The 25110-nt window shown below is 52.9% G+C and overlaps 1 protein-coding gene across 1 annotated transcript in view; it reads right to left on the bottom strand.

Moving 5' to 3' along the window:
- Positions 1-3932: 3932 nt before the first annotated feature.
- Positions 3933-25110, bottom strand: part of PPARGC1B (PPARG coactivator 1 beta) — a 100683-nt gene continuing 79505 nt past the window's right edge. Inside the window, exons 4-12 of the mRNA XM_080672137.1 lie at positions 20172-20288; positions 17383-18520; positions 16446-16482; positions 15782-15846; positions 13964-14750; positions 11104-11179; positions 9163-9284; positions 6458-6612; positions 3933-5541 (exon numbers count right to left, since the gene is read on the bottom strand). Of these exons, the coding sequence (XP_080528263.1) occupies positions 5441-5541; positions 6458-6612; positions 9163-9284; positions 11104-11179; positions 13964-14750; positions 15782-15846; positions 16446-16482; positions 17383-18520; positions 20172-20288 (2598 nt within the window). The 3' untranslated portion in view covers positions 3933-5440. The remainder of the gene's footprint in view (positions 5542-6457; positions 6613-9162; positions 9285-11103; positions 11180-13963; positions 14751-15781; positions 15847-16445; positions 16483-17382; positions 18521-20171; positions 20289-25110) is intronic.

Raw genomic sequence — 25110 nt, forward strand, 5'->3', positions numbered from 1 at the left:
GAAAGGATTTATTTGCCTTCCATCTGGGTAGCTGGTGGATACAGTCTTTGGCCACTAGATGGCGACTAGACGTTGATAAGGCAAAGTGCTGAAGTGGAAGCGAACCAATCCTTTCAAAAATCACCCAGAGCAAGGCCAGCGAAGTGGAAAAGGTTTTATTAGGCTTCCCTGAAGGATCCTTTGACAAGAAAAACACAGCACAGAGGGGCTTCTGGCTACATAAACACCTTTTTGAGGCGCTGCTGCCCAGCCCGGGGACTGACCACCTACAAAACTCTTTTTCCAAGCTCTCGATTCAGGCAGTTGGGTCTCTGAGCTGCTTCCAGATGTGCAAAGTGTTCTGATGAGACAGAATATCTGATAATCTGTCCCTCCAAACCACGAAGCTCCAGTCACCGCCGCAATACCATTAAAGAAACGAAAACAAAGGCTGCCTGAAACATACGCAGCGCGATTGAGGCCTCCTGTTGCCCCGTATGTTTTACAATCATTTGAAAAAAAAAGAAAAAAACACGTGTGAAAAGTGCCTAAGTTAAGCTGTTTTGAAAAAAAAAAAAGTGTATTGCTAGTATTGTCTGAGAGCAAGAGAGAAACAGCCACGTGGTCAGGACATTCAGGGTAAGAGCGGCTTGGTGGGGATGATGACAAGGCGAATGTGAGACTGCACATCGCCACCTGGCCACGCTGGGGTGGAACGTCCCACCCTCCCCACCAGAAACTATGGCTTAGATCTGTCCTGGGGAGCTGGCCTCCGGGGATACGGTAGCTCTGCCAGGACCATGTGTGTTTGAAACTGCTGCTGGTTAGTTCCCTTGCAGAGAACTTCACCCTGAACGTGAACTGGGCACAGCCAGAGAAGGGAATCAGAGCCTATTGGACGAACTTAAGTGTTCGTCCAATATTCTCCTATGTTGGATGAGGAAACAGAGGCCCAGGGTCACAGCAGGGAAGAAACATTGACTTTATCAGTCTGAGATGGCTTATAGTTAAATGACTGGGTCTGCAAATCCATTTCAATCAGCTGGGCTGTTGTAATTTAAAGGACAAAAAGGTACCGAGATCTAAACTCACCGTTCCCCGTTTCTAGGGCCTCCAACAAAGAGGCCAGCGAAGGGCCAGCCCTAGGATTGGCTCTCCTGCTGCTGACGGCTCAGAAGGTATCTCCGCTCTCTCCTCCCTCACACCAGCCCCCTTCCCAAGGCCCTGCCCACTCCCGAGGAGAGCACCTCACCCAGCCAGAGGCGACCCATATTTGCCAGTGTGGACACCTGCAGCCAGGCTGACGTGCTGCGGTTTTCTCAAAGTGCTTTTATTGGTTCAATGCAAAGTCAGCCTCTGCCTACTTCCTGGGCATCGTGCAGCAGGCTCCCATGGGCTCTCCTCCCCTCCCTTGTTTCGGGCCAAGGGCATCTCTGTGCCAGTGGGTTTCCCAGCTCCCAAGCCCTCCCTCCATTTACCCTGTGCCTCCAGCATTGGCAAAGAGCCCTGGAGCCCATCTGTGTGTGCAAATGCCTCGGGGACTTGGGACCAACTTGAACATATTGCACGCAAGTACTAAGCGGTTTCCTTTTGCCCCAATGGGAAAGGATGAGGGGGTCCCTCTTCTTTGGCCTATGAAACCATTAGGTTCACTTTATTTGCTACTGTACATCCAATTTCCTGCCTTGATCATGTCTGAAGGTGACTGCTAAGTCGCAAGTGCTAAGAAAATTACCGCAGTTTTGACATGAAGTGAGTCAGTCAGATCGACAAATCCTCTGGGGTGGCTTCTGCTTCACAGTGGGAATGACCCATCTCTTGAGCTGCAGGCTCAGCTGTGAATTCAACTGAACTTGAGCCCAGGGGTGGGGTTCTGACCTGTCCAGGCATAAGAATCTTGCTGCTAATGTCCTCCCTGCTCCCTCCACTCCCCACCAGCACAGCGGCCTGGGCATGAGTATTGCACGTGCCTAGAAGAAATCGCTGTCAGAACATCTAGGCGCATAGGCTGTGGGCGATGAAAGCTTCTTATTGCATCATCTCTTCCCACATCAGGACTTGGGTGTTGCGTCTTTGAGCTCAGAGCATTCCTCCCTCCTCCTCCCACCCCCAAAGCCCTGCCTCTCTCCCGAGCGCCTTCCACAGGCAACGCTGCCAGATCTCACGGTAGATGCAGACACCCAAATGGTGCTTTTTGACTCCAAGCAGTTTTCTGATTAGGGGGACAAGGTGTGAAGGGGCCAGGGGGTGGGGGCCTTAGCTACACTCCATCCACTCATATTCTTTACCTCTTTGATGCATTTTCCTTCGGTAACCAGAGCCCCCGAGAGCGAGGATTCTGATTCAGCCTTGTACCGACTGAGGAAGGAGATGGAAGAATTCCACTTAGCGGTTGGATCGGATATTTTTGGAAAACATCAGCACAGCACAGAGATGGACAGTACAGCCTGCCCTGCATGGGCGGCGACCGACAAGGTCTACAGGAAGCTTTATGGCAATCACATGTAAACATCATCGAGAGCAAACACTAGGACAGCGCGACAACAAGATGGTTGCCAATGGCAGCTGCTCCCTCTGGGCGACTCCTTAAGTTGGTGGGAAAGAGCCCAAGGTTGACTAGTTTTTCTGAAGAGACCTTGGGGTCTCCTTGGTGATACGCAGCACCGAATGGGTCTTCTGGAGAGCGGAGGTCTGCAGGGCCAGTCAGCTTTAGAACCTGTGGCCTTTTATGGAGAGGACGGTGAGCAGAAACTGCTGGATGTCCTTGGCAGGCTTCCTCTCCCCTTGGCAGGCGGCCCCCCAGCCCTGACCTCAGGCACATCGCGCCCCCTGCCATGCTCAGATCTCTGCTCTGCTCAAGGGCCAAGTTTAAGTAACTTCAAGAGCCCTGTGTTCATCTGAAGTGAGCATCAGCTGGCCTGGCAGAGGGGAGAGGCCTGTCTTTCACTAAATCTGCATTTCTTTACCCTAAAGTACCACCTGCCCACGCTAGAACCTCTGGCCTACTGCAATCGCAGAAGAAGCCCATCAGAAGGGCTTAGAGATGGCCTAGTCCAACTCTGAATCTAGATTTCTTTCCTACTGGCTACCACAGGGTGAAATTTCAAGGCCCTCCTTGGTGCAAAAGAGGACTCGGGAGGCAGCAGACGGCTTTAAATTCCATTCCCTAGCCATTTATTTTGTGCCTACTGTGTGCTAGGCAGTGAATAGCTATAAAAGGAATTTAGAATGTTCAGGTCTGTGCTGCGGGAAGTCCCTTTATTTGGTCCATCCTCATAAGCCCTGCCTCCCCCAAACAGGTTCACGCCTGCTTGTTCCAGTCTCCACCCCCACCCCAAATTATGTGTCACAGTAATATTGGGAGTCCTGTGCCAAGTAATGACTTTAGGGAAATTTTCTCTCATAGGTCAGGACATGATTGACAGGAATGGGCCAGCATGAAACCCAGCCACCATAACTTTTAAGACGATTAGACCAAGGTGTCAAATAGGTTAAACTCTGATCAATTAGTAATGTCTGCCCAGAGCACTGTGATGAAGATTCTAATAGCACAATCAGGTTCAAAGAACTTCAGTGCTGTGGTCAATTAGTTATGTCTGCCACTGGCCCAGGATGTGGCTGCAGTGGCACACATCTTGAGCTAGATACTGCAGAAGCTAAGACTGTAGAGCTGGCAGGGACCTTGGAGATCACCTTGCCTTTCTCCCCCAGTCTGTTTCACAGAAAAGGAAATTGGGGCCCAGAGAGATCAAGTGACTTGTCACACAGGAGCTCAAATTCCCTCTTCCTTCTAAAGCCTGCCTCCTCCAGCCTTCCCTGTGGGCCTGGAGTACGCTCACCACCCAGGACAAGCTCCTCGGCTCAGTTCACCTACTGAGGTATTTGAAAACCTTAAAAAAACAACCACCAACTATCAATTCTGAAAGGACGAGGCCTGTCGTTAGCAATAGATTAACTTAGCTTGTTTAGTTTAATGACTCAATTTCAAACTTTGTTAAAGCAGCAGGACCTGTTTTCGTTTCTTTTTCAATGTAAAAATTTACCAAGGAACACTGGTGTCTGAAAGGGATCCAGCGGGAGCTGCTCTTTCTGAAGCAGAAGCCACATGCTCATCCCCTGCCCAGCCATGCTCTCCCTCACGAATGGCCCCCAAGGCACCTGCGGAACTTCCAACCCCGACATGGCTTTGACATCACTCGAGAACACAAAATTTAAAGTAAAGCCCAATTAGCACGTTTTCTAAGTTGAAAAGGAGCTTGGAGATTGTTTTATCCGTCCCCAACCCTCTTCCTGCTTCCCTGTCCCATGCCACCCAAACAACTTTACAGCTGAGGCCAAGGAAAGACCAGCCGGAGGGAGTAAGATGGGGTGGCGACTGGTCCAGGAAGGATGACTGCTCCCAGACTACCTGTCCATGACGCTCCAGGTGTGTCACGGAAGCTCGGATGGCATGTCCACGGGAACAGGCAAACCGCAGGACCCATGGATCAAAATGCACGCCACAGCTTGGACTCAACCAACGAGCCTGTAGGTTTCTAGTTTGTTGCCCAATGTAGCTGACCTCACCTCTAGCAGCCCTGGAACGTTGCATTTTTACCCCAGCTATGGTGGCAGCATGGGACCAGGAATCAGGAGGCCTGGGCTGGTCCCTGCTCTGCCTGTGGGACCTCGCAGGTCATTTCACCTCTTGGGGAACTGCCTTCCTCCTGCGGATCTGAGGACTCATGGCCAGGCAGAAACTCTAAGTGTGAGCTGGGCACCAGATGAGGGCTCTGATTGTAATCGGACCCAAACCCGCTCCATGAGAGACAGGGTAGGGCTTGCAGGTCAGGCCCTGAAACCTCTCTTTGGGACTACAGGCCGCACTTCCCCAGCCCCCCCGCACCCGTGGGGCATCCTCGCAAAGGGAGCAGAGCAGCTCAGTGGCAAACACCTCACGACAGTGCATAGTTAAAAAATCAAGGAAGCGATACAATAACCCCAGGCACAGTACATCTGAGCCATAAATACATTGTTTTAAGGATATACTTTTTCTTCAATTAAAAATGAGTTTATAATCCTGATTCTATTCACAAGTAACAATTTCATCATCACACGCTACAGACAAGAAATGCTATGGTGAATACGGCTGCACGTCTACGAGGGGAAGTCAGTCGGGGAGGGAGGGGAGGTGGGTGACTGACCCAGCACTTGGAGACGCACCCGGGACAACCCGTCGGAAGCGAGGACACTAATGTGGCAGTGGAACGTCAACACCATGGAAACTCACAGACAGAAGCAGCTTTGTTCAATGTAAACATTGATTTTTTTTTTTAAAAGGACAGCAGTTTCAAGTCTCTCTCTCTCTCTCTCATGCGCTCGCTCTCTCTCCTTCTCATATACTTATTTTCTTTGAAAGCGTAAACATATTGAAGGGCCTTGTCTGAGGTATTGAGGTATTCCTCGAAGGTTAAGGCTGTGATCAATGCAGGCTCTGCTGGGCCTCTTTCAGTAAGCTGTCAAAATCCATGGCTTCGTACTTGCTTTTCACTGACGCACGAAGGGCCTCTTCGGAATTGGAATCTGGGCAGGGGGTGGAGGAGTCGGTGAGTGGGGAAGGCGGTGAGCAACTCAGGAAGGACGTGCGATTGGAAAATCTGCCACCACGGAGTGCACGGGGCCCAAGGCCTCGGAGAGCCCTGGACAGCGGGCACCAGCTCTGCCACTCCGCTGTCACACGTCTGCTGTGTCGCCAGCGTCTCAGGGCCTTGGCTGCCACTGGTAGGATGGGGGGGGCTGGCCTAGAGCACCCCAGGGTTCTTTTATTCTATAATTCTACTTCCCTCAAGAGCTTCCTGCCCATTAGCAAGCCGTTGTGCATGTCGGCTAAGGCAGCCTACAGAACTAGGATGCCCTCCCTGTCTGGCGATGAACCCGGGTCCCAGAAATGGGCATGCGCCAGGTGGAGCGCTGCCCAGTCCGGAACCCTCCCAGCCCCCTGACACTCAGCCCTGTGCTAAGGAGGCTGCAGCGGACTCTCCCTGCAAATAATTCTCTCCTAGACTGTACTTCTTTGTCTTTCTTCACTAACTTGTCCCCACGTGGGGAGGGCATGGCCACAGTATTGTTAATGGACAAGGCTGCTGCCTGTGGGGGCCACCACGGAAAGCCCCTCCAGGGCGGCAAGGCAGTCAGTGGTGCTGTGAGGTCATGGTGCTGCCACGTGGCTGTGGGCACAAGATTGGACCTTCCAAGAGGCCCCGGGAGACCTCAGTCTCTTTTTGGTGCCAGTCCTAGGATAGGACAAGACGGACCAGAGACCAGAGGAAAGCAAGGCGGCAGCCACGAGGGAAGTGGCTGCAGAGCTGTCCGAATTGGCCCGGGGAGCCGGGGTTGGGAGCTGTGTCCAGATGGGCCCTCCTTGGGTCTGGGTTTCATGAAGGGAGGTCTCGCCCTTTGTGCTCTGGGTCTCAGGGAGCACGGGGGCCTGCGGACTTACCGTAGTCAGTGTACCTGGGCCAGCAGAAGTCCCGGAGCCCGCCGCAGCTCAGCCGGAACGAGGGCTCATTGTGCTTCCGCAGGGCGGCGCCGTTCCTCAGAGAGAGGGCGGCGTGCTCTGAACACCGGTAGGTGATGAAGCCGTACTTCTCGCCTCTGCGCGACAGGACAGGACAAGGGACTGTGTCACTGGGCCAGCTTGGTTGACCCTGTCAGACCACCCATGACTGGATGAGGGGTAGAAAGCCAGTGACCCAGCACCCATGTCGCATGACCCCCCAAACAGAGACGAGGGCAATGGCTAAGCTGACCTCTGCGATGTAACAACAGCCAGAGCAGGTGCTTTACGGAATGTCTGCCAGTGCTGGCCGCCACACGTCACCCACACCCTCTCAGCGGGGGCTGCTGCCAGCTCAGCTCAGGGAGGAGGGAACAGGTCAGTGGGCTCAGGGGGTCCTCACTCAGGCCTCCCGCCATGAAGGCTGCTGCTCTTCACACTCCCCTTTCCCCCATGACTCCCGTTTGCTGGGGTTTGCCATGCCTACACCCCCATCCCACCACTTCCTTGGCTGCTAACTTGGCCTCACCCTCCCTAATATTGCTGGTACGCATCTCATCCTTCATGGGAGACATCTGTGACAGTTGCCAAGGCTCGGGGAGCCCAAAGTCAGTCCTACCCCACACCCAGCTCTTCGGTTCCATGAACCAGAAAAAGAATCCCGACTGATAAATCCGCTGCTGTGCAGACTCAGGGCAGAGACAATGTGGAGGTTCCCCTCGCCATGCGACAGGCTTACCAACAGAAGGTGCCTAATAAACACTCCACTGAGTCCCGTGTCCTCACACTTGTCTGAGCCAGGCCAACGTCGAACCCCTTCTGCCTCTTTAAATATGTCTGAGACTCGTGTGTGCCTTAAAAATATTAACAAATTGACCCTCCTCTTTAAAAATTAATTTGCTTTTTGCTTTGGCATGTGATCTACATAGGGTATCCTAAAGACTGCACCGAACTTTAAACAGTTCCATGTGTATGATGGCTCTTTTAAAAAATCGTGGTAAAAACACATCACATAAAATGTACCATCTCTACTATTGTTTTAAAATATTTTTCTTAATTTTTAGAGAGGGAGGGAGAGAGAGAAACACTGATGTGAGAGGGGAAACATTGATCAGCTGCCTCCTGCATGGTCCCAGCAGGGGTGGAGCCTGCAATCCGGGAGTGTGCCCTGAGCAGGAATCAAACTGGCAACCTTTCGGTGCATGAGATGATGCCCAACCCACCGAGCCTCGCCAGCCAGGGCCATCTTTACTATTTTTAAGTGTCTAGTTCAGTCGTGTTAAGTATATTCACATGGTTGTGCAACAGATCCCCAGAACTTCTTCATCTTGCAAAACTGAAGCTCTATACCCATTGAACAACTCTCCCTCACCCCCTCTCTCCAGCCCCTGGCAACCACTATTCTACTTTCTGTTTCTATGACTTTAACTGGTCTAAGGACCTCCGACAAGCGGGATCATACAGTATGTCTTTGTGACTGGATTTATTTCACTTAGCAGAATGTCCTCAAGATCCATTCATGCTTATAGCATATAACAGGATTTCCTTTCTTTTTAAGATTGAATAATATTCCATCATATGCATATACTATTATTTTCTTCATCCATTCACCTGTGGATGGACACCTGGGTGCTTTCCACCTGTTGGCTATGGTGAATCATGGTGCTATGAACATGGTTGTACAAATATCTCTGTGAGATCTTGCTTTCAATTCTTTTGAGTATATACCCAGAAGTGGGATTGCTGGATCCTATGGTAATTCTATGTCTAGTTTTTTAGGCAATTTCATACTGTTTTCCACAGTGGCTGCACCATTTTATATTCCCACCAAGAGTGCAGAAAGGTTCCCTGTCCTCCACATCCTTGCCAACACCTGTTATTTTCTGTGGCCATCCGAATGGATGTGAGGTATACAATGATTTTTATGTAGACACTATTTTCTCATTGAAGCTTTAAAAATTATTATCAAATTAGGATTTAAAAACTTTAATAACGTAGCTTGCAAGTATAATAGGAGATACTTTAGAATTATTTCAAAACTGAACACGTTTTTGACATCTAAGTTGTACCTTTATATATAACCTAGTTTTGCAGACCCCTGACAGAAGCAACACTGCTTCCCCAGGTGAGTGAGGAAAAACCAGGCTGCCCAGGAGAACGGACGGTCTGTGCATGGCTGCTGCAGAGAAATGGGGAGGGGTGAGCCGCGTGGAGCTTGCAGAGCAGCGAGGTCCCAACGCATCGATGCCGTTCCCCGCCCCCCCACGGGCTGTTGGCTGCCCTGTCTCAGTTCTAGGGCGGAGAACCTGAAGCAGACACGTGGGCTGTAGATCTGGCTCTGCCATGAACCAGCTGCTCAGGGACCTTGTCTGCGCTCCCCAATAAAAGGTCAGCCATAGAAAGAATGGGGTATATGTCACAGGCACAGTGTTGGGAAGTTTAGAGAATGCATGGAAGCAAACCCTCAGCATGTGTCCCCTGCTGTTACTGGGCTACACGATCCTTACTGGTCCTTCTCCCGGTCCAGGCTGTGGATTTCCTCAAATTTGTTCCACAAACCTTCCAGGGCATCTTCTGTGTGGCCAGCCTGGATGGGGACCTCTGCCCCTCCGCACCCCCCTCCTCTGCCAGAGCTTGATTCCACCCACCTCTTGCTTCTCGTCAGCACCTGGCACTCCACAATCTCACCAAACACTTCGAAGCGCCTCTTCAGCTCGTGGGAGCTCATGTCGCTGGAGAGATTTCGAACATACACCACTCGGCCTTCGCCCTGCTCGAGAAGGGGGACACAGAGGGACCCCGTCATTGTCTGGCTTCCCGGGGCCCCCCGGTGGCAGGCTCCCCGGGATTCCTGGTGCCCAGGCCATGACGCCTGGATGAGCGAGTGGCACCAGCGGGGGCTGGAGTCAGAGAGGGCACTGATGGTCGCTCTCCCAGAGGACTGTCCTGCTGGAGAAGGGGGCTTCGGGGGTAGGAAAGTGACCCCCAAGGGAAGCAATTGCTTCCCTGAAGAACATGAGCAGAGACTGAGCAGAGAAAACAGAGGGGCTCATCACTGTTAATATAACTTCGTACTCAGGAGCTTCCATATTTGTTTTGAGTCTGAGACTTTTTTGGGAAGTGGGGGAGGTGTGGGGGCAGGGAGGCAAGGTGGTAGCGGGCAGCCCTTGGAAGCCAGGTCGTCCGGGGAGTCAGGTGGGCTGGGAGGAAAGTGGTGGGATAGGAGACACAGGGCTTCTGGAGCCAACATTATCCTTGGTTCTGCCAGGCCCTGTAGACACCCTGACGGAGGCCACCTTCAGGTGAGCTCGGGACCATGCCCAGGGGCCCCTAGAACAGCCCAGCAGAGGGCAGGGGTGGGGAAGCCCAGCCTCTCCTCTTCGACCTGTGGCTGCGCCCAGCTAAAGCCACTGCCAATGGACGAGTCGCTTTGACCTGCTTTGACTCCAGCCATGTCCCTGGGGACCTGGGAGCCGGTGCCTCCAGGGGCAACAGAAACAGGTTCTGGCTGGGACAGGCTTTCTCCAGGAGCAGGTCAAGGCCAGCGACTCTGGAGCCCTCCCAGGCTCTGCCGTCAACACTCATGGGACCTGTGCACCCCACACCAGGACATAATGGGTCTCAGTTAAGCTCAGTGAGTAAGCCCCTCTTTCCTGCCGCTGCCCCGTGTTCTAAGTCTTTGCTTGGTTGGTACCTTTCATCCCTCAGGGCTCAGCTCCTAGAAGAGGCCCCGCCTCCAGACCACCATATAAATACATCCTCCCCAACAGTCAAAACAGTCAGACAGTCTCATTGTGACGTGATCACCCTCACGGCGCTTCTCCCAACCTGTAATTACAGTGCTTATTTCTTGTTTATGAGCCTGTTCTCACTCTCTCTTCTGCCCTCATCTGTCTTGCTCATTGTGGTCGTCCAGGGCCTAGGACTGTGCCACACATGTTACAACTCCTGCATGGTCACACCTGGATTCTAAGACGACGCTCCACACACAGCCTGTGGTGTTAAGAACCTGCTTGCAGACAGCTCTGTACCTCTGTGGCAGGGATACCCTGTGTGTGCCCCTGCCTCCTCCCCAAAGCACCCGTCATGGGGAAAGCAATCGAGCGAGAGTCCGTTTGTCTTTCTGTGCTTGTCTTACTACCCCTTCCCTCCTTTCCAGTGACATGGAGGGGCTGGCTCACCCTCAAGCCCCACCCCCAGCATCCCAATTAATGTTGTGGGGCGGGTGCTTTGCAGTAGGCTCACCAGGCGGGCTGGATCTGTGCAATTTCTCTGGGGGAGGGTTAGAGAGGTGAGTGGGGAACAAGGGACAGGTTCTCTTGGTCCCTTAGACCTGATCAAGCTGGGGGACCCTTAGGAAGCATAAGGCCCAACTCTCTTGCGTACACATGAGTAAACTGAGGCTCAGGGAAGCAGGGGTACCTGCCCAAGGTCACACAGAAGGTGGAGGCGGGATTAGCGTGTGGCCTGGCTCTGTTCCCCCAACCACACCTGCCCTGAAAGAGCTTCAGGCCTACAAAGTCCCGGTCCTTCCTGACACCCCTGCTGGTTCCCATTTGCTCTGGGCTCCGGGGCCCCAGGTCACTTACAATAGCCTTTTCCCGCCGCTTCCTGGCATGCCGGACGCTTGGCGTTCCGTCTGAACACGGCCCTCTGCTCTCACATCTGTCAGTGAACAAGCAAAGCAGAGGCACTCACTCTCTGAAGGGACCATGTGGGGTGGGCAGCAGGACTATGAGGACCCGCCTGGGCAAGGACAGCCAGTGCCTCATGTGGGGCTGAACACTGACTCAGGCCTCCTGCCACCTTCTGGGTCCAGATCGCTGGGAACCACCACCTTGCTGCCAGGCCCTTATGGATAAAAAGGCCCTTTCACTTCATCCTGGTATTTGACCGGAGGAAGAAACCAGTGCAGTCTTATGTTTCCCCATTTTCTAGGTGAAAACCCTGAGGCTCAGGTGCAGGATGGGATTTGCCGAAACTAGAACGTGCAGAAGCCAGAGGAAGAGGGAGGTCTGCTGAATCAGACCCACTGCTCTCTGGTGGTTGGTGCCGGGGTTGCCATCACAGCCCCATCTAGTGGTCACTCAGGCTATTCAACCCAGAGGCACAGCCCGAGGAAGCCCCTGGGTGCCGCCTGCTCGCCTGGCCTTCCTGCCTGTCTGCACGCTGCCCTCTCCTCTGGAGGGAGCATGGCACGTGAGGAGTGGCTGGGTCTGGCTCTGCCACTTGCTGTCTGCACCCTTGGGAATGTGATACAGCACAGAGGATAAGAGCAGGGCTCTGGAGTCAGACAGCCTGTGCTGGAAGCCTGGCTCTACCGCCTCCCTGCTGGGTGACATTGGGCCAGGTACGTAAGCCCTCTCAGCTTCAGTTCATCCGCAAAACAGGGAGATGGATGGTATCCACCTCCGCAGCCTTTTGTGAGGGTCAAATCAGAAATGCACGTAAATGCCGTGCCCAGGATCTACGTGCATAATAACTGCTTGCCCTGTATTTCTGCTGAACCTCTTTGAGCCTCAGCTTCCTTGTCTATAAAACGAGGATAGGAAGCAGCTGCACTCCCCAAAGGCATCAAATAGGGTAAGAGAAGGGGACGTGATCTGCGAACTTTAAAGTGCTCTACAATAATAGTATCATCATCCATTTGCAATGGAATTGGCAGTGTCCCCTGAAGAGCTGAGGGTGACTGGAAGATGCTGCGGGGTTTGGGGTTTGTATTGTTAAGCCAGCTCAAAACGCTTCCTGTCGAGCAATGTTTGATGGCGGAAGAACAGGGAAAGAACTGTGGGTCTGGAGAAGGCTGACGACTAGTTTACCAGGCTTACCAGGTGCTGAGCTCTGCCAGGCAGCCAAGCAGGAAGTCAGTCAACTTTCTCCAGTGAGCAGAAAAGCCAGGCTGGACTTGGCCAAAAGCGAGCGGAGAAGAGAAGTCATGGGGGTTTCTAGAAAGGCTCCCAACTCTTTGCCAGCAAGGCCTGAATGCGGGCCCTGCCTAAATACCCCAGAACCTGTCAGCAGGGAGGACCCTGGGCAGCTCCAGCTCCAGTGTTGGGGGATGGGTTTGACCGGAATAGAACCTCAGTAGCTTTGGAATAAGGAACAAATGTGGCAGAGAAACTGCCTAATGTAAACATGGAGTCATTTAGCTCACAGCAGCCCCAGGGGGAAGGAGAACGAAGCGGGAAAGAGAGCGGAGAGAGGTCTGAGGGAGCCGGTCCTGACTGATCATCCTGGCTTATTCTAGAGAAGGGCTTTTAGAGAAGTCGCTGGGGAGCTCATTTTGAGTAACATAGTCCAGGGCTTCTAAACATTAGTGCCTGGGGAGTCCCATAAAAATTGAATGACCAGTTATATGTATAAGCACATTTTTTAATGGGGGAGGAGCCTTTGCATTAATCAGATTTTCAAACAGTGAAGAGCTGCTGGTGTAGATATGTAAATAGGAAGCTGAAATTTTCTAAGAAAAGGTATCTTTCTATTCCTGAATTCTGGTTCTCAGAGTCATACTCTGGGGACTCTGGGCATCCTCACCAGGGAACTTGTTAGAAATGCAAATTATCTACCCCCAGACCTACAGAATCAAGAACTCAGGGGGTGGGGCCCAGCCATCTGCTGTGAACAAGCCCTCCAGGTGACTCAGCGGCACCGCTTGAGACCCAATAGCACCATCTAGTGGTCACTCAAGTGCATCTCAGACAGAGGGTTTGGGGCCTGCACCAACCCACCTCAAGGTCCCCCTCCCCCAGGAAGATCCTGCTGGGATCAGGGAGAGAAGCAACCTGCCTGCACCAAAATATGCCAGACCTCCATTCTTTCTGCCCAGCAATCCACTGACTTTTGGACCGGCTCCCTCTGTGGGCCGGTTCAGTGAGCAAAGACGGGATGAGCAAACAGGCTCATGACGCACCATCGCATCATGCCTGAGCAAAGGTAAAAGGGGGGTTGACTGGAAAGTCACAGAGCAACTCAGCAGCACCGGAAAAGGGGATGAAACCTCATCACTGCTTTAAACCCAGGCATGTTTCAGAACACAGAGTAGAATTATGCTAATTTTCCTTTGACATGTAAGTGTCACGTAGGTATGAAACTGTGTGGGTATGTATATGTTTCCATAAAAACCTACCCATTTTACAAGTATATAAGCAGAAAACAGATGAATAAGAAGTAAGTTCATTTAGACATAAGGCTCCAAATGGTAGAAAGTAGAGGTTCTTCCCCTCCTGAAGCCAGGAGATTGGGGCCACTCCTGACTGGCACTCAGCAGGCTCTGCTTGCCTCCAGGACTAGCCCACAGCTCCCCTGAGGAGACCACCCTTAGACCTCTAATCAGGTCATGGACCACACAGGGAAACGCAGACCCAGTTTCAAGGCTCCTCCCTCCCCTGGTGCCCTGGGAACTGGGGTCTTCAGCTGCCCATCGTCCCTCCTGAGGTCACCCACCCATACCTGAAGGTCCTGCGGATGGCTGGTGACCGGGAGCGGCAGGATGAGGAGCCAGAGCTGGAGCGGCTGCGGGAACAGAGCTGCCGACTGGCCTTGCTCGGTGGGCTCTGGTAGGGGCAGTAGTCAGAGCGAGGGGGGCTGACCCCTGAGTCTTCATCATTGTCCTCCTCCTCCTCCTCCAGGAGGAAGCTGCTCTCGCCACTGCTGCTGCTGCTGTCCTCAAAAACTGTGTCGTATTCGGGGCTCTTGCACAGGGCCAGGTCCTCGTCCTCCAGGGCGGTCTCCAGGAGCCCAAAGTGCTTGGTGAGGCTGGCGCGGATCTCATGGTCTCTCAGCAGCAGACCGTCCTTGGGGGGTGCGCCTGCGTCACAGCTTCTGTGTTCCTCCCAGCCAGAGGCCTGCGCCTCAGCCTGCAGGGCACCTTGCTGGGGCCAATCCTCCAGGTGGACCCCAGATGGCTCCCAGGACCTCAGCACCTTCCTCTGCAGGGCACCCTCGGGCTTGAGCACCTGGCAGTAGTCATGGTCTCCAAAGGAACAGGAGAAGGGGCGCTTCTGGCCGGCATGGGAGGCGGGCTGGGCTGTGGCGTGCCGCAGGTGCAACAGGAGCTCACTCCGCTCGGGGTGCGGCTTTGGCAGCTTGTGGGCCACCCCTGTGGCAGCCCTGAGCTGGAGGCCCTCCGGGGTGGGGCGGCTGGGAGCGATGTCTTGGCCTGGGCTGTGCTTGATGTCCGGCTTGAAGGGGTCCTCCTCTGTGGGCTTGTATGGAGGGGTGGTGGGTGGGGTGAGTCCTATCCATGCAAGAGGAGAGACATGTGAGGTGGAGACAGATCACTTCTCCAAGAGACACTGAAACCCTAGTTTGGGATGGCAGAGTGGGACCCCACTTCCCAAACGCTATGGGATGGCAGGCATCATTAATTGGTTACTGCACTTCTGGCTGAGCCTGGGCATGGCCTGGGACTCTGCAAAGTCCACCATCCATTTTTCGGAGCTGATGTGATGAAACCCATTTGCCATCCCTTCTGTAGCCTGACAATGGCAGCCGAAGCCCCTTGACCATCTAGGATAACTTCCTGCTCCCCATCCAGTCATTCAACAGGACCTCCCAGATGCCTCCCACCTGGATTTGAGGATACTTGGTAAAACACCACAAGAGGATACTTGGTAAAACACCACAGATCGCTTCCTCTCGGGCTCCCGAAGTCTACAGGACCACACCAAACCCCTCAGCCTGGCATTCCTCTCAGCCTCTTGTGGTTGCTCTTTCTTGACCCCCTAGTTCTGCCATGTCACAACGCCAGGGGACCGGCCTCCTCCGGGGCCTCTGTACTTTCCCTCCTCTTGCCTTTGCTCGTGCTGATTCTGCTGCCAGAGATACCCTTCCCCTTCTTTGTCTCCCCAACTCCCACTCATCCTGCAAGGACAGCTCAAATGCCCCCTGCAAATCTGCCCAGGCCCCACTTCCGCCCCTCTGCACCGCCCCTCTGTGCACCCAGAGCTCTGCACATACTTTGGAATTAGTGGGAACGAAACAGTACTCATCATGGTGTGAGTCTGTCTCCCACATAGGACTGCAGACTCCTTTGGGGGAAGACTGTGGTTCTGCCTTTGCTGACCCCGACATCAGCTCACAGGCCAGTTGGCCCCTGAGTCTGCTCCTTATAACACCCTCAGTATGCATCTCAAGATCTGGCACAGCCTGGGCCACAGTGGCAGGGAGAGCTCAAGGGGGCACCCCTCACCGCCCGAGGGGCTGCTCAGTGTGGGGGACTCGTTGCTAGGCATTGTGCCAGCTCCCCCAAGGGCAGCCCCGGCTCACCTGCCGTGCCACAGAGTTCCACTGTCAAGGTCTGCTCAAAACTCTTCTTGCCAAAAGGAGGGTCACTGGTGGGCGGGGAGGACAGAAAGGAAAGAGGCCAGTCAGCAGCAGGCCTCACCTCCCCGAGCATGGGAGAGGGCAAGGGGACACTGATAGACCCTGGCTCTGCTGCCCATGGAAGTGAGGCCTGGGGAGAATTTGCTGGGGACCCCTCCCCCGACCCTCCTGGCTTTTAGAGGAAATTCAAAGCTGCAAGAGAGATCTACTGGAGAGTGGAGAGAGGGCAAGGATCATCAGCCTCCTTATTTTATAGATTGAGCACCTGAGGCCCAGAGAGGGAGACAGACTTGCCCAAAGCCACACAGCATTTCCAGCTTTCCCCCATCGAGAAAAGAACTCCTTCCCTGGTCCTGGGGAGGACAGCTTACAAAATGGTGGAGGCCTTGATTTCCCACCCTTCCCTGCAGAGACTAGTGCCTAATAGCAAACCCCCTTCTAAGGGAGCCCAGCTCCGAGGGCCCGGGGGCAATGAGGGCACGGGCATGGGGGCAGGGCCAGGCTCAGGGCTGATGGACCACCCAGCCCCGCCCCCCGCCCCCCCAACGTACACCCCCAAAAGGACAAAGTCTCACGGAATAATAAACCGATAATTTCCCAAACCTACCTTTGTGACAAGGTCAGCATGAGGCACCTGGAAGAGTCTGAAATGCAGACAAAAGAAAAAAAAAATTAAGATCCTTCAACATGGCACCATTAGCAAAGGCTTCCCTCAGGAGGAGACCCCAATTGGTACCAAGCACGCGACCCAAAAGCCTCTGCCATTTTTAGGGGACAACCCAAAGCCTCCTTCATCCCAGGGTCTCAGCAACATTAGCTCCTGGCAGATTTACTCCATTTCCCAGAAAGAGCAGGTGAGTGCAAAGGGCGACCCCTCCTGGCCACACAGTGTATCACAGGGGGAAGAGCTGGGAGCCCAAGGCCAGCAGCTAGGAGCTCTGGCACTCATGGATGGGGGACTAACTAGCTGAAGGCATCACTAGATATCTCTGTGCCTCCATTTCTGTGTCTTAAAACGGGGATTATAACAGAGTAATTATAACCTTGCGAGGGGTCAATGGGGATCATCTGTGTTAGACCAGTGCCTGGCACAGTAAGCGCACAGTACACAGAAGAACAGATAACTCTTAATATTATCACCGCTACTGTTACCATTTAAAATTCACCTTCATTGTGGAGCTGAATTTATAGACACACCTTCTGTCACATCATCACCCACGAAGTCTTCTTTAGAGCACTTATCACAATATGTAATGATCTTCCTTTTGTGCTTACTTTTTGGTCACCTGTCTCCCCCACTGAAACACAAGCCCCATCAAGGCAGGCATCTCACTCCTTGTTCCTTAAGTGGCGTCTGGCCCATGCATGGTGTATGGGTAATTCCTGAAGATCTGCCCAGCTAGCCCATTGTACAGAAAGGAAAGTTGAGATCCAGAGAGGAGAAGGGACTTGACCAATGCAGGGCTCCCGGCTCCCGGCTCCCAGCACAGGGGGGTTCACCACATCCCACCCCTTTCCCTCTCCTGCAGACGGACTCCGACTACCTCTGGAAGGGAGCCGCGGGCAGCTGGGGTCCTCATCCGTGTCCCCACACCCACTCTCACAGGGGCTCTCCAGAGCCGGGATCTGGGGTCCCCGGGGTTGCTGCTGGTCTTGGCCACTGTCCTCGTCCGTGGGGCTGCCCTGCTCCCCCTCCGTGTCATAGGCCTCAGGAGCCAGGCTCAGCGAGGGCAGAGATCCTTCTCCTTGGGGCTCCGAGGGGCCCAGCGACTCATCGGTGAACGTCAGCCAGGGGCCAAGCTCCGGGTTCAGTCTCCTGGAACGACGCACGGGGCACACCGAGCTCTCCAGCTTCCTCCCCAGCTTGGTCCACGGCAAGCCTCTGCCCGGCCTTTTCCAGCCCCACTCTTCCTCCTCCTCCTCTTCTTTTTCTTCTTCTTCCTCCTCCTCCTCCTCCTCATCTTTCTCCTCCTGCTGCAGCCTAGCCAACCGGCTGACATGGCCTTTCACCTCCAGCCGCAGTGGGCGCAGGCTGCGACTGGGCCGGGTGCTCTTGGGTGAAGCTGCGACCCTCACCTCCTCCACGGGACATGGGCGGCCAGGGGAGGCCTGACCGTCTTTGGGCCTGTGCTGGGGCCTGAGGGAGGCGTAGACAGGTGTGGCCAGGCGGTAGGGTTTGCTGACATCACAGAGGACATCTTGAGCCAGAAGTTCCCTCAGGATGGAAAACTCAGCCCACGTGGCTTTGGAAGGGTGCGGGGACCGGGCCCAGGGTCTGACCTGCTTGGAGGGGTTGGTGCAGGGCTGAGGGGCTGGCTCTGAGGCCGGCGTGGGCAGCTTCCTCTGGGGGAGGCAGTAGGTGTGCATGTAGCGAATAAGCTGCAGCACGGCCTGCATGTCCTCCGGGGAAACCTGGGCGCCAGGGCCTGCCCTGCCCCGCGCCGGGGAGTCCCAGGGAGAGGCTGGAGCTGGCTGGGGGCTCAGGCAGTCCTTGCCCGGCTCCTCATCCTCCTTGGCGGAGAGCCGGGGAGGCAGGGGGGCTGGTGGCTGCAGGCCCCTCTCTGGGGAGTGGCCTTTCGCCTGGAGGCAGGATGGCACCGAGGTGAGGTGCTTATGCAGTTCTGAACAACTCCGGCTCTGAGGCTGCGTCGTGGGGGCCTTCTTCTCTTGGGTGCTGTCCACCTAGGAAGGAAAACAGACCAGAGTGAGGAGGGAGGCCCACCCTGCTCCTCCCCTCAGCCCCACCCCTGCAGCCACTGGCCGGGCTCAGGAAGGATCATCCAACACTGCCAGGTTTCACTCATTGTATTCCCAGCACAGAGCCCGGCACCTGGCTGTGCTCAGGCGATGAGGGACGAAGGAGCGACCGGCCTCCTAGCCTGGATTTCACCCCTTCCAGACCCACAGCAGAGCCTGCCCTGCCGTCCCACAGCCCTGCTCGCTGCCTCAGTAACAGCGCCAGGAAGACATTGTTGGTTGCCCGGGGCAGGCGTGGGAACAGGGATTAACTATAAATGGGGGCACGGGATCTTTCTGGGATGGAGGAAATGTTCTAAAACTGGTTGTGGTGATGACTATGGGACCCTGCAAATTTACTAAAAATCATTGAGTTGTGTTTTCAAAACAGGTGCCTTTTATATGTAAGTGGCACCTCCATAAAGCTGTTAAAAAAATACAAAAGAGCCCAGCCGGCGAGGCTCAGTGATTGAGCATCGACCTATGAACCAAGAGGTCACGGTTCAATTCCCAGTCAGGGCACATGCCCAGGTTGCAGGCTCGATCCCCAGTGTGGGGTGTGCAGGAACATCTCATCATTGATGTTTCTCTCTCTCTCTCTCTCTCTCTCTCTCTCTCTCTTTCTAATCAATAAAAATATATATTAAAAAACAGAAGAAGAAAAACTCAATAGCTTCCCAGTGCCCATCAGATAAAGGGAAGACCCCTTGGCCAGGTACTGGGGGGCCCTCTGAAATGTGGCCCCAGAGACTCTGACTAGCCTCCCTGTCCCCACGTGTCTATCCAGGGCTTTCCTCCAGGGCACCTGTGTCTTTGCTGGGGCCAGATGGCTGTCAGGTGTGTCTCACATCTCCAGGGCACTTCCTAGCCTCCCTCAGGAGAAAGAGCTTGCTCATTAAGGAGCTGAGCGGCTGCCCGCTCCACAGAACAGAACATAAGGGGCAGACCTCTGTTTTGGAACTCAGCCAGGGAGAGGGCTGGGGACAGGTTCCTACACAGAGCCAGGGTCCGAGAGAGGCCACCCCACTCTGCCGTGAGGTGGGACTGCAGGCCAGTCCCTGCAGCAGTGTCCCTTGGCAAGAGGGGGAGGGCTCCGTGCAGGCCGTGAGTAACAGGGGCGCTGGGAAATCGCCCCCGAAACCTCTCCTTGGAAGTCTTAGAAGACGGAGCCCAAGGGGGGAAAAGGTCTGGCTTAGCTCCTGGGTGTTCATAATACAGCTGCCAACTCCCCACTGGCTCCCCCCAAAGAAACCCAGCTCCTTACTGTGGCCTCCAAACCACGCGATCTGTTTCACGCTGTCACCACATAGAAAAAGCCCCCGAGGACAGGCCACGTCTCCCTTGTCCCTACTCTAGCCCAGTGTCTGACACTGCTGGAACATGGGTGTGTGTGAGAATGTGCGGGGATCTTTCTGGAACCCCAACCTGGCCTGGGTCTCATGAAGTGCCCAGCACACCAGGTACAAGGACTGCATGAGGAGCAAGGGGGGAAGCTGGAAGTCGACTGAACTTGAAACCCCTAACAAGAGCTGAAGGTTGCACCCCCAGCCCCAGCCACCTGGGGGCCAGATAGGTTTTAGGGCACGTGCAGAAATACCTTGACACAAGACCGCTGACTTTTGGACCTGAGGCTGGTCCGGCGCCAGGCGGCCCCTTCCTTCTGGGAATCGGAGCCGGACGCTGGGTAGGATGTGGCAAGCAGGAGCTTCTGCAGCTGTGGGAGAAGCAGAGAGAAGAGAAGCTGGCTGAGCCACAGCTAGAGGCCATGGAGGATGGAAAGGCCCAAGCCCCAGCTAGCCCCTTGGACTGATCACGCCCTGACCCGGTCATCACAGGACCTGGAAGAACATAGGACAGGCAATCAATGACCTAGACCAGTGGTCGGCAAACTCATTAGTCAACAGAGCCAAATATCAACAGTACGATTGAAATTTCTTTTGAGAGCCGAAAACCGACTTCTGCGCATGGACCACGAAGTTTCAATTGCACTGTACGTGCACGCCCGCACATGGTATTTTGTGAAAGAGCCACACTCAAGGGGCCAAAGAGCCGCATGTGGCTCGCAAGCCACGGTTTGCCGACCACTGACCTAGACTATGTTCCCAATATACAGAGTGGGGCAAAAGTAGGTTTAAAGTTGTTTGTATGGAAAGTAACACAATAATGAATACATAATAATAATAATAATACAAGAATAAACTCTGTGTTTCGTGTACTCACAACTGGAAACCTGCTTTTGCCCCACTCTGCACATCGTACTTTAACAGAATGGGCAGACATGACCCAAGATCTGGTTGGGTTTCTCAAAGTCACAGATAGTCTTCTTAGGTAATTAATTTTGAAAAGGATTTACATTTTATTGGGATGCTTGTGTGTGTTTGGGGCTGTTAGACAATCAGCTCTCTGTACTTAATACTATACTCATAGCGCCCCTGGCCACCCAATGTTTCTACACAAGAAGAAGCATGTGACACTTGAGCTTGTCTGGCTTTTCTAGTTTTTCTGTAAAAACTGCTGAGACACTTACACGTCTGCATCCAGAGGGCAGCACACAACGTATCACAGCCGAGATAGCAGGAAGCTGAGTGCAACTGGAGTCCCACCAGGGATCCGATCTCGGCCCCGGCTGTGAGCAAGCCAGGAAGTATGGCAGGTTTTTGCTAAAGCACCGAGCACTTCCTTGGGGGTCATATCCCCCAGGTTGTCCCAACAAGGAGTGCCAAAGGCCCAGGAAGCAGAGAAAAGGCCATTCCACACTCCTGTAGGAGCTGGAGCATCCCCATCTGGACCCCAAACCAACACACACACATCTGTAATTCTCTGACATGGACAGGAAACGTTCTGTGGACTGAAGGGAAGGGACCTGGTTCTGGCCCATCTCAGCCCAACTCAGCATGAGACCTTGGGCAAGTCCTTTCCCTCGCTGGGCCTTGGTTTCTCCATTGGAGTAACGGGCAGGTAGATTAAATAACTATACCTGAACCTTTCTTTTTTTATACTCCGGAGTCCCTCTAAGAATATGCTGGAAGCTGCTGTCCTCAGAAAAACACACAGGTTTGTAGAGGCCCATGGGTCTTTGTCAAGCCAATGGTGGGCTCTCTGGCATCCACGACTCCAGGTTAAGAACTGAGTGTGTGGACATCTCAGGGTCTTTCTAACCCTGACAGTATACTAGGAGTCTGTTTCCCACGTGCCTAGCACAGTGCCCGAAACACTGCTCAAAAACTTGTGGAATGAAGGCAGTCAAGGCACAGGAGAGAACAGTCTGTGACCAGCAGGGGTTGCTCTCTGCCTCGCAGAGGTTTGGTCCTGCTCCAGAGCCCCACACAGAAATGGTACTGAGAATTCCTCTTGTTACGACTAGTAATGGTCGTGCCAGGATCATTACTTAGAGAGCATTTATTGAGCAATTTCTGTGTGCCAGACCCTGTTCTAACTGGTTTACATGTATTACCTACTGCCTTTGAGATAGGCACTGTTTTTGACCTCACCTTATAAACCAGGAAGCTGAGTCAGAGAGGTTAAGGACACACTGGTGTTAAACAGTGGGGCAGGGATTCAAACCCAGGAGGTCTGATTCTAATCTTGCAGGAAGCAGGGCCCTCTCGCAGGAGCCACAATGTGGGACTGAACATACTCATATGTCCAGCACATCCAAGGTGCTTACTAAATGGTTCACACTCCTTTGGGGAACTTAAAAGAAGCAGGAAAGAAGGAAAGGCGTCCTGGGTTCTTGTGTTCGCTGGCACACTGACTTGCTGTACCACAGAAGGGGCCCTCCCCACTCTGGGTCTGCGTTCCCCCTGGTCAAAGGCCTTTCCAGCTCAAAACTCCCCATGACCCAAGACCTCCCCAATTCCAACAGGCTGATTTTCTGGGTCTCACCAGCCTCCAGGAGCCATAGCACCAAGGTAAGGAGCCAAACACAGGTGAGTGTAGCTGGACTTCACACCCCAGAACATCTTGACATTTGTATCCTCAGCCTGAATCAAGGGCAAATGCTATGAGCAACTCGAGGTCCAGACCCCTTTGAGAATCTCATAAAAGCTGAGACCTTCTCCCCAGAAAGCTGTGACCCCATGTGCACATTCCCACATTCCGCATATACTCACACAGAGAGCATTTAACTTTTGCTGACGGAAGTATAAACCAGTCCAACCTGTTTGGAGGGCAATCTGGAAGTATCTGTCTAAACTGGGGGGAAAAAAACCACATATCTGTAGACCCGAGAATTCCATTTCTAGGAAATTTATCCACTCTTATGTGGCAAAGGCCACTGAGCCAGGGCAGTGACTACAGCACTGTAGCAATAAAGGAGTTGGAACAACATAAATATCCATCAACAAGGGGACTGGAGAGAAACTAAGATGGCAGCATAGGTAAACACCTAAACTGCTGCCTTGCACAACAATTTCAAAACTACAACTAAAAGACAAAACGGACATCATCCAGAACCACAGGAAGGCTGGCTGAGTTGAAATTCTACAACTAGAAGGAAAGAGAAAAGCACACTGAGACTCAGAGGAGCTGCAGGAGGCAGAGGTACTGAGACGCACGTGCAGAGAGGACTGGCAACTGAGTGCGCGGCTGGCTTTCTCAAGCAGGAGGGAGACAAAAGCTCCCGACTGTGCTGAACTCCACTCAGGTGAGACTCTGGGGACCCAGACTCATACGGGGTGAAACTGGACTGTCAGGAAAGAGAAAAGCACACTGAGACTCAGAGAAACTGAGGAAGGCAGAGGTACCGAGGCGCGCGCATGGAGAGGGTGGGCAACTGAGTGCGCAGCTGGCTTTCTCAAGCAGGAGGGAGACAAAAGCTCCTGACTGCACTGAACTCCAGTTCTGGGCGAGACTCTGGGGACCCAGACTCATTTGGGAAGAAACTGGACTGTCTAGCAGCGGGCGGAACTTGAGGGCGGCTTTCTCTCAGAGGTGCTTGCAGTGATTACCACGGGACACTGAGACACAGGGGCATATTAGGGCAGGGCTGACGGGAAACCAATGCTGTCTGCTCCGCCCTGAGACTCTGCCCCATCCAAGCTGAGCACAGAGGCTTTTTGCAAGTGTTGTCTCATAAGGGTGTCTCCAGCACAGAAGTTCTCCCAGCATAGACACAGCTGATCCTCACAGCCAATTGGCCTGGAGGTCAATTCCTCCCAGTGATACCAACAACAATCAAGGCTTAACTACAACAAGAATGTGAACACAGCCCACAAAGGGGTGCACCAAGAGTGTCCACCTCAGCTAACTGGGGAGGCTGAGCCACTGGGCCCTATAGGACACCTAGCACACAAAGCCACTCTATCAACTCAGGGAAGCAGCCAAAATGCAGAGACAATGAAACAGATCACAAATGAAAGAAATGGAGGAAAGCAAATGACTGGATATAGAGTTCAAAACCACGGTTATAAAGTTTTTCAGGAATTTTCTAGAAAAGGCTGATAAATTTAGCGAGATCCTCAAGGATATGAAAAAGGACCAACTAGAAATTAAGCATACACTGACTGAAATAAAAATTATTATACAGAGATCTAACAGCAGACTAGAGGATCGCAAGAATCAAGTCAAAGATTTGAAATACAAAGAAGCAAAAAACACTCAACCGGAAAAGCAAAAAGAAAAAAGAATCCAAAAATATGAAGATAGTGTAAGGAGCCTCTGGGAAAACTTCAAGCGTACCAACATCACAATTATGGGGGTGCCAGAAGAAGAGAGAGAGCAAGATACTGAAAACCTACTTGAAGAAATAATGACTGAAAACTTCCTCCACCTGGTGAAAGAAATAGATTTACAAGTCCAGTAAGCGCAGAGAACCCCAAACAAAAGGAATCCAAAGAGGACCACACCAAGACACATCATAATTAAAATGCCAAGAGCAAAAGACAAAGAGAGAATATTAAAAGCAGCAAGAGAAAAACAGTTAGTTACCTACAAGGGAGCACCCATACAACTGTCAACTGATTTCTCAACAGAAACTATGTAGGCCAGACGGGAGTGGCAAGACATATTCAAAGTGATGAATAGCAAGAACCTACAACCAAGATTACTCTACCCAGCAAAGCTATCATTCAGAATTGAAGGGCAGATAAAGAGCTTCACAGATAAGAAAAAGCTAAAGGAGTTCATCACCACCAAACCAGTATTATATGAAATGCTGAAAGGTATTCTTTAAGAAGAGGAAGAAGAAGAAAAAGGTAAAGATAAAAATTATGAACAACAAATACATATCTATCAACAAGTGAATCTAAAAATCAAGTGAATAAAAAAAATCTGATGAACAGAATAAACTAGTGAATATAATAGAATCAGGGGCATAGAAAGGGAGTGGACTGACAATTCTCAGAGGGAAAGGGGAGTGGGGGTGCGGGAAGAGACTGGACAAAAATCGTACACCTACAGATGAGGACAGTGTGGGGGGCGGGTAAGAGCAGAGGGTGGGGTGGGAACCGGGTGGAGGGGAGCTATGGGGGAAAAAAGAGGAACAATTGTAATAATCTGAACAATAAAGATTTATTAAATTAAAAACAAAAACAAAA

The sequence above is a fragment of the Plecotus auritus genome, assembly GCF_963455305.1.
Source record: "Plecotus auritus genome assembly, chromosome: 6".
Lineage (NCBI taxonomy): Eukaryota > Metazoa > Chordata > Mammalia > Chiroptera > Vespertilionidae > Plecotus > Plecotus auritus.